A 17,163-nucleotide genomic window follows, 5' to 3' on the forward strand; every position below is an offset into this window, starting at 1 on the left:
AAAGCAGGAACCTTTCACAAGATTCTGTCTGCATGCGGAATGAGTATTTTATTTATAACCAGTTTATAAAAATAAAATACAAAATAATTTTAAAACAAAAAAGAAAAAAAACACTGTACAAGGCATTGATATGATACAAATGATAGAATAAACATAAATAATTACAGTTATATACAATGCAAAACTCCCACTTGTTACATTCTTTCTTTGAGACTGTACAGTTACGTTTCAAAACCAAGACATACATTACAACACAAAAAATATCAACCATTAAAAAAAATCCCAACAATTTAAGTCAAAATGATGGATGGGCAAATTAGCAAATGTCACAATAAATAATTTCTGTCAAGTATTTATAAGTTATTAACAAGTAATCGGATGTTATGACATGAGACGTGTACCAGTGCACACCAAAGCTTTCATTAGTTTCCATCACCTTTCATAATAAAACAAAACAGCTGGGGTTTGTTCTCATTGGCCTATGGGTATCTGTAACCACAAATACCAGCAAGCTACTATAAATATGACACCTTCATCAGCAGGCCACTTTAAAAAGTGACAAAGAAAATCTCATCTGGAGGGTAACACTAGTACTACAACTACACACCACTTCTGTGCAACAGTAATAATAATACAAAAAAAAAAAAACATGAAGAAATCTGATTATCTTTTAAAACCAGCAGCACTCTTTAGTGTCTGTTCCTCCCTTTCACTGAAGCTTGTTAGAATATAAGTTAAGGTTTTACAATGATTTTATTTAAATAATTATTTGAATATTTTACAGGTATATATTAAAAGTCTGCACAACAGCATTCTGAACTTTGAAAGCTTGAATTATCTTGAAATATCTGTGAGCCTGAAACAGAGCAGTTGTAAGAGGGAGAATTCAATGACTGATTGCTGGCAACATGTAGAAATTTGCACGCGCCTGTTTGAGAGCATGCGGTCATCATACACAAACACACCTTGAATACTGCGGCCTGAAATGTTCTCTCATTTCCACTGGTCGATCAATAAATGGTGCACGCATTCTCACAGAAAAAAACAAAACAAAAACAGGGAGCTCTCAGGCAGAAGCACAAGAGTCTGACAGCACTGATTTCAGCAGGTGACGTACTGACCACACTGACAGGCATGGCAGCACGTGCCATTTACAGACGAGAGATGAGTGACAGGAAAGGTTTGGCTTGGCCCTAAAATAGTGGAATGATCTCCAAAACAGACAAGGCTCAGTCATCCCTCGCTATGCACAGAGGGGCAGAGAAGAGACATTAAGGCGGCTGACTGACTGAACGCTGTCTGCCTTCAGGATGAGTCATCGTAGCTGCTCGGTGAGGCTGAGCGTAGGATACCTGCGAGATCTGCACGAGCACATTTTATATCTACAAAGCGACGTGCCCATTCAACCTCTATACACTCCCGTAGTTATCATATCTCATAAGTCAAACCACATCTGCAAAAATTTATCAAAATATTTGGCTATGGGATTTTTCTATTTGCTCACATGTGCAGCCGTATCTTATAGAGGCTATGGCTGACGTTCATCTTTCAACTTGTGTGTTTGTTTGTTTCTTTTCCCCCCACAATACAAATGCTTTAAAACACAGCAAAGTTTCACCTTTTTTTCTTTTTTCTGGTAATTATTTTGTGCATCATGCCTTAAGCTAGTTGCACTGATAAAAAATACAGTCTATCGTTATCCGGCAACACAATCATCTCAAGTCAGTGCAGGAAGCGCAGAAAACTAGAGTCATAGATCAGATGGGAGGAGGAAAACGAATAGTGAGATGGGTCAGAGAAGATATACAGATTCACAGAAATTAAATTTGCTCACCCAACAGGTAATGAAGTCCCTGCTGGGTTGAAATCTTCACAAGATAAATGCCCTGTAATGGGAGGTGGTATGCAGCTTTTTACTCAGTAGTTTGATTCTGATTAATTGTTTTTTTTTCTGTCTTTTCTCTGTTGAGCATGCAAAGAGTAGCACTGGAAGGAAGCTGGAGTTAGTTTATTTTACAGTATCTTACAAGCAGAGGAGTGGGAGGAGGTTGCGGAGGAGAGTTTCAGTGAGGAATCCTAACTAAATTAAACACAAACAATACTCTGATTCCTTTGCCTTATGCACAAACATACTGCATGTCATTATATAAAAGACATTCTCCGGCGTAGGAGGAACAAAAAAACAAAAACAAAAAAAAACATTCTTCATCATTTTGGTGTGAGAAATATATGTACATATGGCCTCCATGTTCAGAAACATTTGACAAAATGTTGTTTGAGGTCTGAAATTCACATTTGTTCAAAGTTTTTTTTGTTTATCTCAAACACTGACCTGGTTCACACAGGACAGCTAGAACGGGTTTCACTTGAAATATATTTCAAATTACAAATAATAGCTACTCGGTCCTCAAGTAAACTGTTGCTCAAATTGTGTTTGATTTTACAAACATTTGTGTTGCTACCTTTTCTACATGAAAGAATACTGGTGAAAAGGGTCGTCTTATAACCGCTGGCACAAGTCTGTTTTTGGCTCCTTTATTTATTTTTTTTAATTTTTTTTCTAATTACAGACACACCAGAGTGAATCCTCAAGCTGCCCAAAGTGCCAAGGCACAAATATCTGCGTCTGAACATTACATATCAGTAATGTACCTTGTGTTCTTTAAGCTTACTACTGCTACTACAAACTACTTATACTGGAAACACACGTTCTGTTAACACCTTCAGATCTAAAAGGAGTTCCACTATTCTAACCTGTAATTCCCTCCAAATTCCCTCTTGGCAACACAGTAGGCACAAAAAGGTGCGTGACCTCACACACTCCACATGACTGATTGTATAAAGGATCACTATGGAGCGATCCAGTCGATTAAACATTTAAAACTAATCTGAGTGACACGAAAACCACACATCCACGATCACACAGAGTAGGGTAGGAGTCGTAAGCGTCGCTAAAGCATCAAAATAAATATCTCAATAAATACAACTGTACACAAAGTCTGGCTTTATGCATTCACACGTAGCATAAAGTAAATAGTATTATACCCTGCCTGCAAATCTCCAAACGCACAGGAGATAACTGAGTCAACCCCAGGCCAATATTTAATTAAGCTGTGATCAGCCACACTGATATTCCATCAGTATAATCCAAGTGCATTAATACTGGGGATAAATAAGTTACTATATATCATGGTGCAGGATGGTTTAAAGTTGAATAAGCAGAAAACTGATTTATTTATGTGCCCACTGGCTGAACTAACTATTGATTTATGTATTATAGAACTTCCTGCAAAGGGAAGCAACTGCTTCATTTTGCAGCTACGCTATTTTGCTCTACAACATTTTAACAAATATAAAATGAGGACAGAGACATGTCAATATAGTTTGTGTGTTACACTGTCATAAAGGGGCACTCCAGCCATTCAGTTTACTGACACTGAGGAGCCAGGGAAATAGAAGAAGCTTATCGGACTAAAAGACGAGCCGTCTGCCGTGCAGGTTTTGACCGCTCTCTCTCAAATCTCGGTCCCACGACCTCATGGAAATTCAATACTAAATGGTTGGAGTGCCCCTTTAAAGCTGGGCACATAAATGAATGACAAACCCTGTGTGCTAATAGAAGAAGTGAAGACAACAGTGGGAAGCGGCGAGACAATTCTAAGGTTCAGACTGACAGCAGAAAACAGGGATTTTTTTTCTAATTATAGAGGAAGACTCAGGTTTTTATCCTGACCAGTGTCTACCCTATCGTGATTGGAGTCTTCCCGTCCTGTGCTGTGGCAGTGCAACCCGGTGGGCAACTATCTGCTCAGCTTGCTGGAGCACTTGCCCTCTCGGCTGCAGCCCTTTCCCCTGGACAGGTGGAAGGGGCCCGTGCGTGCCTGGCGGCTGCAGCATGTCTCCTGGTGGTGGGGGTAGAAGCGGCGGGGGGGCGGCGAGCCCGAAAAGCTGGGAGGCGAGCGGCTGCGGCCGAGGCAGCCCCCTCCCCCGCCGCCACGGTGCTCGTGGCGGGAGGGCGAGGAGCTGACAGAGCGCTGCAGGGAGGAGGAGCTGCGTGGCGATGCGCTAGAGCTGCGGTGATGGTGCGGTGAGCTCGTCAGGCTGCAGATGCCCATCCTAGAGCCCCCGTGCTGGGCCGAGGAGCGGTGGTGGAGGGGGGAGCCACGGGAACCATGCATCAGCTGAGCCAGGCATGTCAGAAGGTCTGAGTCACTGGTGCTGCCAGCTCGGATGCGGTAACGCCTAAGCCTAAGTGAGTACAAAAAGCAAAACAGGGAATGAAAAAACAGCCAAGTCATACATTTCAATGCAAACCAGGAATCAGTGTGATGAATTACATTTCCTGTCAAGAGTTGAATAAGAGGACCAGTCTCTCTCTCATATCTGCATTGTTGTAGCTTCCAAGCTGATCAGTTCCTGGCTCTTACTCCATTTTTGGCACAGACATGACAGTGGTGTAAAACAATCCCGTTAAGCACAGGAACAAATAGGAAAAGTTATAATTAAGGTGCAAAATCATGCTTTTTTAAAGTCTTCATGCTCCTTCTTTCATGCTTTTCATAATGAATGCTTTACAGAACAGTAATATTTAAATTAATTATTGGATGAAATTACCTGCCCTCCACGGTCGGGCGGCAAGGTGGCTTTCCAGGGGGTGGGCGGGGCAGGAATTGGGAGGCCAGCTGCTCATTGGAAGATGCTGAATGAACGGGTCGAGGGATCCTACTCTTGCGGGACAGAGGGCTGGAGGAGGAGGAGAGGGATGGAGCATCGTCTCCCTGGCGGTCAGAGCGGGAGCCCATGAGAGAGTCCTCGTCCTGGGAGCGATCAGAGGTGGAGGACAGAGGGTCCCTCGCAAGGGAAGCCACCATGGCGCCACGCCTATCAGAGAGGGAAGGCGAGGCAGTGGGAGAGGGGACCGGACCCTGGTGGCTGGCTTTCTTCTGCAGGAGTTTCTCCTTAGCAGACCCGGGAGTCGGGAGCTCCAGCAGGCTGGAGGGCTCCAGGACAGGGATGCGGCTATGCCTGCGGCTGGGGTCCTTACGGGGGGCAGCCGGGGAGGAGGAGGTTGGGCCGCTAATCTGATCTGGGGCCCGGTTGACCTGTCCCCTCTCCTCCCCTCTTAGTTGAGGTTCTGTGGTGCAGGGAGTGTGGCCAGAATCATTCTCAGAGTCTTTCAGCTTGGGGAAAGCTCCATTACTTAAATCCCCTTGGCCAGTAACATGAGGGGAGAGGTGACCATTAGCGAAAACAGGACTGCGAGGAGAACGAGGAGAGTGAGGGGAGCGAGGAGAGCGAGGGGAGTGCGGAGAGGAGGGCGAGCGCGGAGGAGGCGAGCGTGGAGAGCGGGGGGAGCGCGGGGAAGACACGCGGCTTGGCACAGGGCTTTGAGCTTTGGTGTAGCTGTCTCCATTGACCATCGTCTCAGCCAGGGGGTCTGTGGGTGTCCCTGGATGGGTGGGCACATGGTCCTGGGGGGAGATGATGTCCACTGCGTGCTCCTGCCCCTGCTGAGTCTCAGCTTCAGCTTCACCACGCCTCTCCAGCAGGAGGCACTGTGGAGCACTGTCTGATCCTGACTGGGAGGACAGCCCAGAGGGACGCTGAGCTGTCAACTGAAGGGGAGGGGGAGGTGAAGACATGGGAGGGAAGAGAAAGACACACTGGTGTTATTTAAAATATCAACCCCACTAAAAATGGGAATAATATTCGAATTGTCAAAGGCCTGTTGCTGATAGACTACAACATGTCGAGTAGTGCTGTAGTTCTGTAGCAAGAGCCTGATGCAGATGTGTGAAAAGAGAAGAATTTTATAATATGGCGTAATAAATGGTGATTAGTTTGGCAACAGCATGCAATACCATAGCTACCATTATCAGACCGAAACACACAAGTGCTATGGCAGTGTCAGTCAAGCTGTGAGTACTAAACCGGCAAGTAGGACAGGAAACGTTCACGCAACTTCGCAGGGGGCTTCAGCGAAGAGAGGGTGAGGAACAAATACAGGGAGAGAGAGAGAAAGAGAAAGATAGAGAGGACAAAGACGATCTGAAACAAAAGAGACCATGCAACCTGTAGTCATGACTCGACATTCCAAACACACATGCCACAATCAGACAAACACACACCCCTATTCAGATCACAAGAACACATGTCCAGACACAAGGACACATCTGACCCATGCTCTGTCTGGCCTGCACAATGCCCTGCATGGTCTCTGGAGAGAGCTGCCTGACCACAACACAAAAAGCAAGCCAACTGAACAAAGAAGCCCAAAAAACAAGCAACTTAAACAAAAAAGAAAATGAAAGAACATAAATGTTGAAAGCCGGTGTGTTGCTACTGACGGAGAGGAAGCTGAATGGAGGTCTGTTTTTATCGCGATGGGCTCATCACCTGCTGAAGCTGGGCACGTGTGATGCGTATGACGGAGGGAAACTTGGCGTTGGCAGCACCCGCCGGGATGGGAGGCAGTTTCCTACGACTGGGTGAGCGGGTGCCGGGGGCAGGGTTTGGTGGTAGTGGAAGTGAGGCATGGCAGGAGGAGGATGAGGAGGGGCGCTCCTGCTGCTGCTGGTCGGCAGACTGGCTGCGCCTCATGCCCGGCGGGTGGCGCTGGTGCAGCGGGTCCGACAAGGTGGTCAGGAGGGTGTGAGGGCTGGGAGAGCGCAGAGGGATGGGGCTGGATGTCCGGATCGCGACCTCCTCAGGCAGGGACGGAGGAGAGGTGGGGAGCTAAGAGAGGGGAGGGAGAGAAGTGGGAGGTGGAGAGAGGAGGGGTTGTGAGTTTGGTGAGGGAGTGAGAAGATGGAGGAAGTACGGTGGGAGTGCTGTGAGGCAGGTCGCACCGGTTTGGAGCAGGACGCAGAGCTGGGTTTTTTTTTTTTTTTTCCCAGCTGAAGCGACGGAAGGATCATAAAGATAATTGAGGGGATGATTTTAGGCTAAGGAAGGAAGAAGGAGGTGAGGAAGGTAGTTCTTGGGAAGGCAGTGTACATGGAGGTAGTAGTTCTGGTTGTAGGAGATAGTGAGCGGACAGTTATTCCTCTTGTGGTGAAAAAAGCAAATCTGAATTTAAGCAAAAGCGGTTTATGTCCAACTTGAGCAGGATTTTGGAATTGGACTCAGCGGGCTGGTGGAAGGTTATGAATAGCAAAAGGAGCAAAAAAGTAATTTCAACCAAGCAAACCAAAGTATATTTTGTAAAGAAATCATTTAATTTGTAAAGTAAAAAAAAACAAACTAAACACATTGCAAATGTCTGCAAATAAGACAAAATTATGCACGAAATCTAAAGCAAACTGAATTCCAAAGCCATAAAACTCTCCCTTTCCTCCATGCTGTGATGTGATCAAAGCTCTGCAGTTGTGTCACAGATATCTTCTACTAACAGATATACACCAGTGAAGAAGCGGGCAAACATAAAGCAGTAACATTTAGCTTCAAACTACAGCAAGATGCAGCTGGTGGAACTCTGATTGTTGTATGACATTAGCATTTACGTTCTATAGCTAGAACTCTGACTCTGTGCAGCTTTTTAACTTTGTAAAATGCTGACTACAGTCAGTATCATGTATGCCATGTTGTGAGATGACCTTCAAATGAAAGGGCTTACCTGAGTGAGGACTCCCTCAGCCAGAGCTTCAGCTGGGCTGGTTGGGGTGACGGGGGGCAGAGCCCCTACAGGGCCCACGCTAAGCTCCAACTTGTCCACTCTTGCACTTCCCTTGGAGGAAGACACGCTTTCTTGTTTAGCTTTGCCAGAGCTCGGGCTTCGGCTGCCCTTCTCCCATCCAGGAGTCTGTTCCCCTGGCTGGAGGACCTCTGGTTCCTCGTCCTCCTCTGAAGGGCTGGTGGTAACCTTAGCTCCTGGGGAGCCACTGGGCCGCTCCACCATTACCCACTCCCTTGAGTCAATGTCGTGCTTCCCAGAGCTCAAATTGAGGGCCACAAAGCCCCCGCTGCTCGCTGCCCCCTCTCCCTGCTCTAGAGATCCAGGGGATGCAGGCTTAGGAGAACCACCACCAGACCGGAACTCCTCGTCGTAGTGCCAGACCCTATCGGGACGCTCCCCGGCAGGTACAGTTTGACCCTGAGTTACTGGGATGATTGCGGCACCGTTACCCTCCTTGTCATGGTGCGGGGTGCCGGGCTGCTGCTTCGGTGAGCTGAACAGACACATGACAAATGCAAACAATCAGATCTCTACTCTATCCTAAGGAAAAATCAGGAAAAGAATGTTGAAAAAAATATATTGATAGACCCACCAGGCCTCCAGGAAGCGCTCTGGACTGGGCTTTGACTCTAGGCCAAGTCTCCTCTCCAGCTCAAAGCTGTGGATGTTGCGGAGCTTCCTCAGCAGAGGGCCGTCACGGTCTGAAGCCATCACTTCAGAGTGTAGTTTGACTGGGGAACCCAGACTTGGCCCAGCGTAAGGGCTCTGGTGTCCTTGGTTGCCCTGGTTGTTACTGTGTTCCTCCTCCGTCGCCGCCTGTGGGAACCAGCCAGTGTTTGTAACTTATATACCAAAGAAATGACTTTGAATCGAGGTATCAATTATCTTGAGAGCACTTGAGGTGATGAAACTCAGAGACTATAGTTTATGCGTTCACTTGTAGTCTACCTTCCAGACAGCCGTCCTGATGCGGTTACGATTGCGGTCCAGCTCCTCCCAGACGTCAGCCTCCTGGTTGCGGTGCGGGTGGAGGGGAGAGCCAGGCAGGCGCTCGGGAGCGGGGTTGTTCTCCACGTCGCTGAGCTGCTCATCCTGCAAAACCTCGTCTGTGTTTTCCCTCATCAGGTCGCCAGGTATCAGGGAGGCATTTGCCATGCTGGGAATACAAAAAGGACGCACATTATTCCATGTTTGAGGCTATAAAAAAATAACCACCCAGAGGCTAGTGTACAATTTCAAGTTAGGTCATTTCATTCAGAAAATAAATAACCTATAACAGTGCTATGGTGTTTTTAAAAAAAAATCCTTCCTGAGTTAACTCAAGGAAACTTACCCCATATGTGCCGGAGTGAGGCGGGTGTGATGTTGTGGTGTTGTGGCACTGGCACTGATTGTCAAGGTGCCATCTGTGCCAGTCCGCTCCCAGTCATAGGGGTCATTCTCCACTACATTGTAGGTTTTCATACTGTTGTCAAACACTGACATCAGCAGCTGTAACAAAACAAACAACACACGATTAACCTTTTTGAGATTTTATTCAGGACGATCCCACAGAGGTCTACAGGAAATGAGTTTTAAACACTTGTGGTACTTCAAGTCAGGCTCATTTTGGGGTGCTCTCTTGGGGGAATCAACCTCAGCAGACCTTTCTAGGGCATGTACTGCACACTTTGCTGTGTTTTTTTTAACAGAGGAAATATATATAGCACTATATCATCACTTGCTGAAACCAGCGCTTTTATGTAAGATCTGGAGAATTAAATCCAAATTAGTCACCTGGTAATCAGGCTTGGTGAAGTAGTCCAGGATGGAGATGTGTTCCAAAAACACACCGAACTCTGCTGGCAGATGTTTGAGCATCAGACGATGGTCGTAAGTGTCCTTCAGCTTCCCCACATGTTCCTGGGAGTGAACGAACACACACACACACACACACACGCCTGTCACATCTCATCACTCAAAGCTAGCTGGACAGGGCTGTTTACTTTCAAGGACGGACAACAATTATTGGTTGTCCTTACTTTGTCCTTGATCTTCCTCCATGGCAACTGACCGACCAGAAACTCCACCAGCATGTAGAAGAGGGACCAAAGGTCGTCATGACGACCCATCTCCTGCAGAATTACAAGTGGTCTGAGTTAACATTAATCACTTATATGTGATCATTGACAAATCGTGGGAAAGAAAGAGAGAAAGTTGTAGGATATAGCACATAAACAGGCAGTTGTGGGGCAGCAGAGAACACACAGGTCACATGTCACAGATTACACAAGAGCTCTAGCACAGGGTGTACTGATACTGACCTTATTCTTGTGTGCGTTGACAGATGCATAGCGGACTGTTCCCCTGAACCCTGCTACTGGACGGGGCTGACAACACACAGACAGATACAGCCATCAAATTCTAACAGAGACATCATCTAACACGTGTAACCAGATCTGCAGAATTTCAATGACAAATAAACACAAAAATATAAAGAAACTGTTTAGATTTTTAATTTAACCTTTTACCCTAACCACTGATTGGAACATTATTAGATTATGTTAAACCTACAATCATTGTTTATTTTTTTTTGGCCAATTAAGGGCGGTGCAACAGGCTGTAAACACAAGGTTATCATCCTGTAAAATTTGTTACAGCAGACAATTATTTATTTACACATCCAAACACGAACATGGAGCAGCATTAGCATTCACCTGACAAACACAAGTCCAATATTCACTCTCTTTTTAGCTCTATTTTGGTCTCTACCAATGCCTACAAAAGATTTCGAGCTCTTCAGCTGCTAAATATTGTATTATGCTCACCAGCTAGTCCCTAACTTTGTCAGCCTATAGTCGGCTGCTGAGGATGAAAATGAGTGAACCAAAACAGTAAGGATGCATCCATAGAGATGAGGGGTACTGCAGAGCTGAAAGTCAATTCTCTGTGCTTACATCCCCACAAGTGACATCTTTCATCATACACACGTTTGTTTTATCTTTCTTTATATTTTTTCTTTCTCTACTTCTATTGTTATGCACCAAAACACAAATGCAAATTCCTCGTATGTGAAAAACATAAAAATGTTGAAAAGAGCAGCTTTAAACTCAACAGTAACAGAGGAGGGCACTTACAGGTCGGACCTCCTGGCAAGAGTTGGTGAACTGGCGAGCTAAACCAAAGTCCAGCATGTAGCAGGTACGACAGGTACTAGGGAAGCGACCCATGGCGAAATTGGACTGAAGCAGAGAGGCCAGGAGGTAAGGGGGGAAAGGTTAAAGGAAAATTATTAAGTGTGAAATGTAATTGTTATGATATATACATTCACGCAAATTCATAGGAATAAATGTGTTCAAGTGGTGAAATATCATTTAATGTAGCAGCTCCGAAGACAGACGATATTTACATTCTGTTAGATTTTGGGCATTTAGCCAGAACTCACACTGAGTCAGTCAAAAAAGCAAAATACTGAATCAGCAACAATACTGGCAGGGAATAATAAAAAAAAATGCAGGGGTCACAAACACTTCCCAGACAATCGAAATAAAAATATTCCCCTGTGCCTGGAATACTAAAAGTGCTAGGTAATGAAATAAGAGGCATGCAGAAAATATCCTCTGCTGCAGCCAGCGTCCTGTGACTCACCGGTTTGATGTCACGATGCAGGAAGCCGACCGAGTGGATGCTCTCTATGGCTTCCAGGATCTGCCGACCCAGACGCAGGGTGGTGCTGATGCTGAATGTACCCCTGGTCATACTCCTCCTGAGGTCGGCCAGGTTACGACCCTGAGAGACAACGTACGAGATCTGTCAGTCCAAAGGCTTCAGCAGTACCCTTACTTCAATAAACATGATTTTTTTTTTAAAAAGCCAAGAATACACATTTATCTAGTTTAGTTTTCTTTTTTCTGCAACACTGAATAAATAGAAATATATTTATACAAAACAAGAAAAAAAAAATCAGCTATAAAAAGGTTTTACTGACTGTCTGATAGCCAAATGTGCTGAGTGGACATAAAGTCTACTGTGAGAAAAAATAAATACAGCGGCACTGATCATCTATAATTAAAAACATGATGCGGTTGGGAGTCAGCGCAGCACACATAAATACACCATTCCTATGGGTATGGTTGCATAAATTACAACCACACCACACTTTCAAAACCTTCCAATGCAGAGAATGTATTTGTGAATTTATAAGGATGACTTGAGAATCCCAGTCTCATGTGCTGCATGCAATAACTGAAACTAATTTGATGCCTCTGTAGTTCACAACAGGTGACGTGGTATATGAACAGCCTGCAGTGGTGCTGCCTGATTTTCTACACTGAGAGCATAACTGCTATAAATACCTTTTTTTTTTTGTTTGATGCTCTGTTCTACAGTCTGTTTCATACAACTTACTAGTGAAGCAGCTCAAATATGTTGTGCTCATTTACCCATACATCTGGGTCACGGAAATGTATGGATGTTAGCAGCTAAATTATTCATATGTAGCTGAGATTCATTTAACATTAACATGGCTTGGCTTCTTGTAACCAACCTCAACACAAGGGTAACACAAGAGAGAGTCATGGTGTCACTCTCTCCCAAACTCAAAGTCAACTCAAGTTCAGAGCGATGACGCAAGATGATTAGATACAGGACGGCATTGAGATAGTTCATAAAATGTCTGATAGCTGTCTTCTGAGAAATATTTGTGCACATTACAATTTTCTAACAGTCCTAAGCCCAAAGATATTAAACTTCCAATCATTTAAAAAAAGAGGAAAGTAGGAAATCCTCATTTGAGAGGCTGGTATCAGCAAATGTTTGGTGTTTTTCCTTGATGAATGAATTTCACTGATTCATTTGACAGATTTTTGGCTAATCAATTATTCCACTAATTGTTTCAGTACAAGCTTAATTAGTCAAACTTAGCTCCACTGAAAAATCAACTAAGAATTGGTGCTTATGAGCCATTAAGTCTTCTGCATTTAGACCAACCTGAAGCTCCATCACCACATAGTTGAAGCGGTCGTTACGGCCACATCCCACAAAGCGACACACGTGGTCTTTACCTAGGAAATAAAAGAGGAGAAGATAGTGAGAGAACATGAGGTCACTTCGGAGTCACTTGACATCAGCCGCATCATTTGATTGTAAGATGCAGTCTGCTGGTTGACTCATGATGATGATGTGTGTTCATATTTCGCTGCCCTTCCCTCTCTGCCCTCCCATCACCAGCGTCCCTGTACAGCTACCCTGCTGATTTATAGGCTATAGAGTGCGACACAGTGTCTACACATGTGCATGAATGCCTTGTGTGTTTCGTCTCAACGGACATTGCTGCACTGGCAGTTTGACTGCAGCCACACCCCAAGGCCCTTTGGACTAGCAGTGAATGTAAACAGACAAAACTAACAAAGCCTCCATGTTAAAAACACTCGACTTCTTCTACAATAAATCAAAAATAATCCAACTAAAGGAACCAAATCAAAAACAAAATAAGCTATTATTAGCTTGATACGAGCCATTAATCTTCTTATGAGGCCGTGGGTCGATATTTACTCTTTACAACTGGGCAGGTCAGCAGTGTTTAGGGGGGCTGGAGTTCAGCCCATCTCAAGTTACATGCTGGTTCCTTTAGGAAGCAACAGAACCATGATGCCCCAGGCCACAGCCATTAGACAGTAAACATGATCCCAGCCCATTGATTTTCCTCTCAGAGGGGAGACAGAAAAAAGGCACAGCGGTTAAAAGGCAGGAAGGAAGAGGGGAGGGAAAAGACACACACAAAAAAAAAAAGAAAACGAAAGGAGTAAAACTACACAACCCCCCTGAAGGAGCTTTTCTTGTGTTGATCCTGTTTCTCTGCTGTGAGAGACTGTGAGTGTTCATGAACACAAACACACACTTCCTCTGATTTGAGCACTCTGTCTCCTCTGTTACTGTCATCCGAAACTTTTACAATAAAACTACGAGACGTAATCCACCATTACAACACGAGATGTGGAGCTCAGAATGATTTATCTGCTGCTCCTGCTGAATGACGGTGTGTTTTGTGCTGCAGACACTGAAGCAAACTCCGCTGAACCCGGGGCCAAACTGCTTTCAGATGAGTCAGATGATCTATATATGCGGTTTCTGAGGGAGAGATTATTCAACCCTGTGACTGATGCACACCGGCTATCCCCAGCATTTTCTACAATCACAACATTTCTTGCTTTGTCTCATGTTTGTTTGTTTTTTTTGTTTTTATTAATCCATGAGATATTATTGACAGAATACTAATGATGAGTATCATCTTCTGGGGCAACTCAATAGGTCACCGTGCCAGTGAGAATCAATCAATTCCAGAAATGTAATCAAATCCACTGAATCCATTTCGACTCACCCTGGAGCTTCTTGAGCACGGCGACCTCCATCTTGAGCACCTGTTTGGGCTGCTGGGCCGACTCCACCTTCAGCGCCACACTGACCCGTGTCAGCAGGTCCAGCGCCTCGTAGATCTCGCCAAACCCTCCACCCCCGATCTTCTTCACCTGGAACGAGATGAAATATATTTGCAGACTGTATGTGCACATGGACAGTGGGATGTATGTGAAACGTTGGGGAGATTGAGAAGAGGGAATTGTTTGCTCCCTCCTCTGGGTGGTCAGGGACAAACAAAAAAAGGGACAAATATAACGTATTATGAAATTTATTTTGTCCCTTATGTTTTCAACAGTGTTTTATAGCAGTTTTGATAGCAGCAATAATGTGCAATGTAACTCAAACTCCTTTCATTAAAGCCCTGCCATCATGGTGACCTGGGCATGATGAAGAAACCGCAAATTAAAACCACGTGATGTTAACATGATATTGATTTCAGCACTGTGCCCATGCATGTGTATGCATGCTCTGTAACCACTGTACTGTACTAAAGGGCAGCAGTTCTTTGAGCTTTGTGCTAATATGCAGATGTGCACTGTCAAAGGAGGCAAACCAGGCAAATGCTTGGGGCCCTTAAGGGCATATTAGCATATTTTGCAATGACAAATGTAAACCCCTTAAACCTCTCATAGAGACATTATACAGTGCACTGCTGCTGCCCCAACCCCCCCCCCCCTAAGTGGAGATAGATGCTAGTTACAGCACACACCATCAGGGACGATGTGTGCTGTAACTAGCATCTATCAACTACCTACATGTGAGGCGTTTAGGGTCTACTGATAGTTTGCATATGAGGCATTTAGGGGGACATCTGTAAATTGTACCGTGTAGTGATAGTTTCCACATGAGGCATTTAATGGGACATCTGTAAATTGATGGGCTTCTTTGCCTGGGCTTTGCCATGCTCACAATGCTGAACAGAACGCTGTTGTTGAGCAGGTATAGAAGCTTAAAAACACCCTAAGAGCATTCTGTCAGTCCAACAGTGCTAGAAATTGTTTTGTATAATTAATTGCAATGGTCTAATAATCAAAACTAGTCAGTTTGTTAATTTAGACAGACCATCCCCAAACAGTAAGCAGACACTGAATGGGGTTAACAAGTTCCTGCATGTGTGAAGTCTGCATAAACCCAAGCAGTTTCTAACTGGGATTGCAGAAAATATTGAAGTTTTGAAAAAGGCTGCTGTTACAGAAAGCTAAATGGATAAATTAAATGGGTAATGCAGACATTCTGGTATGGAGGCAGTTTTGGATATTTTTCACTTTCTACAATAGTGCATATTATTTTGTGATATAGAATAACAAGCTGAGGTATTTATGAAACTTATTTTTTTGGTTACCTGACAGGAATGCATGTGTACAAGGTAATTCGTTTTTACCGAGCTCTCATCTTTGTGTCATTCTTTTAAATTTCCCCCAACACTTCTACCTACTCACTCTCGCTGCTCAGTACTACTAGAGCTTTCATTTCCCCAAAGCTCCCACGTGTCCTTTACTGTCCTCCATGCACGCACACACACACACACACACACACACACACACACACAGTGAGTCTTGTGTCGCACTAGGAGCTAAAGTCATAGGATTAGCTGCAGCATTCTTATGTAACTCAGCTCCTTAGAAGACAGGAAGTTGTGCCAGGCTGCCAGTTAGGAATAACAGCCTCACATGGCACCCAGGCTGGAGCAGCAGTGAGAGAGACGTGGGCCCTCGGGGAACACAGTGCAGTGTGCTACTGCTGCCTATAGCACACTGCACTGCCACAAATAGCCATACGGGCTATTTTTAGCTCTCCCATACTGCAGCAGCGCTACCTGGACAAAGAGACATAACCCCAAACTGTTCAAGCCACAGGTAAGATCCTTTGGAATAAAAGAAGAGGACTCATAGGCAGGGGAGAGCATTGTTTGATGAACAAAGAGTTGTTGTTTGCGGGACAGAGGGTGAGCTAGGGACAGGCAGTGACGGGGCTCGACAAACACACCGTCTATTGTCGTTGAATGACACGTCACTTACCACTTTCCATCGTTCCTTGACCAGGGAGAGCACGCTTAGGATGTCAGCTTGCTCCGCTCCCCCGCTCATTCCGTCTGCAGACCAGGGACGCTGTCCTCACTGCTTCCCCCTCGACCAGCAGCCTCAGACTGGGCCGGGCATTGGACCTTGATGGAGAACCCTACAGAAGTCCAAGAGAGACAAAACAGTCAGAAAGAAGCTGAAATCTGGTTATTTTGGATAATCTGACAAAATGATAAAAACTCCAGCATCTTGAGCTAAGGTTCATAGATGCTGCACGAGGAGGTTTCTTTGTGTCTAATATGCTAAAGGCCTGATTTTTTTTGCTTTTGGCCTGGTTGAATCACATGTGAAAGGTTGAAAGTCTCCCCAGTTGAGAGACAAAGTTAAACCCCTGGCTTAATGTCTGGAGCTCTCTGATACTTGACCAGCGCTGCAGCTGCCACACCTGCTGCCAGCAGCTGTCTTTTTAAACAAATTCACACCACCAACTCGCAGGCAAAAGTCCTGCATCTTAAATTACAAAAGGCTTCGTCTTAGTATCATTTTTCCCAGTCATTTATCTTCTGTGTATGACAGCCAAGGAGCAGACCTTTTAATTTAAGCACTTTAAGTCATATCAGATATAATGAGACTCTTTCTTGCCTAATTTTGCATTAGGATGACTCAGTATTCAGCGCTGGCTCTGTGATCTGACAGACAAAAAAAAAAAAAAGCATTATTTTCACCTATTGTACCATAAGTTTTGTTTGAATACATTGGTGTTCATTATATTAAATGCATAAACTTGTATTCCTAATTCAAGGCAACAGAAATGTGTATTATAATAAGTATAATAATGTTACCACAATGTGATCTTTTAAGTGAGGCTACATTTGAACCAGATTTCTGAGCAAACCAGAGTTAACATTCACACAGCTGTGTCCCACAGTCCTGGACCACCTTAAATATATCTGATGCCGAAAGATAAATTGTTAATAAATAATTCACTAATGCTTTCCAGATCAGTTATAAGCCATGAATTAAAACCGCTTGGGCTACCAGCTTGTGGAAAAACCTCTCTGGCTTTTGTTT

The 17,163-nt window shown here is 44.6% G+C and overlaps 1 protein-coding gene and 1 long non-coding RNA gene across 3 annotated transcripts; one reads left to right on the forward strand and one right to left on the reverse strand.

The window, feature by feature from the left end:
* Positions 1-22: 22 nt before the first annotated feature.
* On the reverse strand, positions 23-16,217 carry ttbk2a (tau tubulin kinase 2a). 2 transcript variants are annotated; one of them, XM_023430749.2, is made up of 15 exons: positions 16,090-16,217; positions 14,034-14,181; positions 12,644-12,717; positions 11,303-11,443; positions 10,792-10,896; positions 9,979-10,044; positions 9,697-9,789; positions 9,452-9,577; positions 9,009-9,166; positions 8,624-8,831; positions 8,268-8,491; positions 7,616-8,168; positions 6,397-6,735; positions 4,615-5,615; positions 23-4,248 (listed from the first exon to the last, which is right to left on the reverse strand). In XM_023430749.2, the coding sequence occupies exons 1-15, from the start codon at positions 16,156-16,158 to the stop codon at positions 3,801-3,803; spliced, it is 3,753 nt and encodes a 1,250-aa protein (XP_023286517.1). In that variant the 5' UTR covers positions 16,159-16,217; the 3' UTR covers positions 23-3,800. The 2 variants fall into 2 exon arrangements, with proteins under 2 accessions (XP_023286517.1, XP_023286519.1); XM_023430751.2 differs by lacking the exon at positions 6,397-6,735.
* LOC111673096 (uncharacterized) lies at positions 15,673-17,147 on the forward strand. Its single transcript, XR_002762069.2, has 2 exons — positions 15,673-15,927; positions 16,114-17,147. It is a non-coding gene; the product is annotated as an uncharacterized LOC111673096 (long non-coding RNA).
* Positions 17,148-17,163: the final 16 nt, after the last annotated feature.

This window comes from Seriola lalandi, unplaced genomic scaffold (assembly GCF_002814215.2).
Source record: "Seriola lalandi dorsalis isolate HSWRI2012SDOR001 ecotype SW California unplaced genomic scaffold, Sedor1 jcf7180002054911, whole genome shotgun sequence".
Classification (NCBI taxonomy): Eukaryota; Metazoa; Chordata; class Actinopteri; order Carangiformes; family Carangidae; genus Seriola; species Seriola lalandi.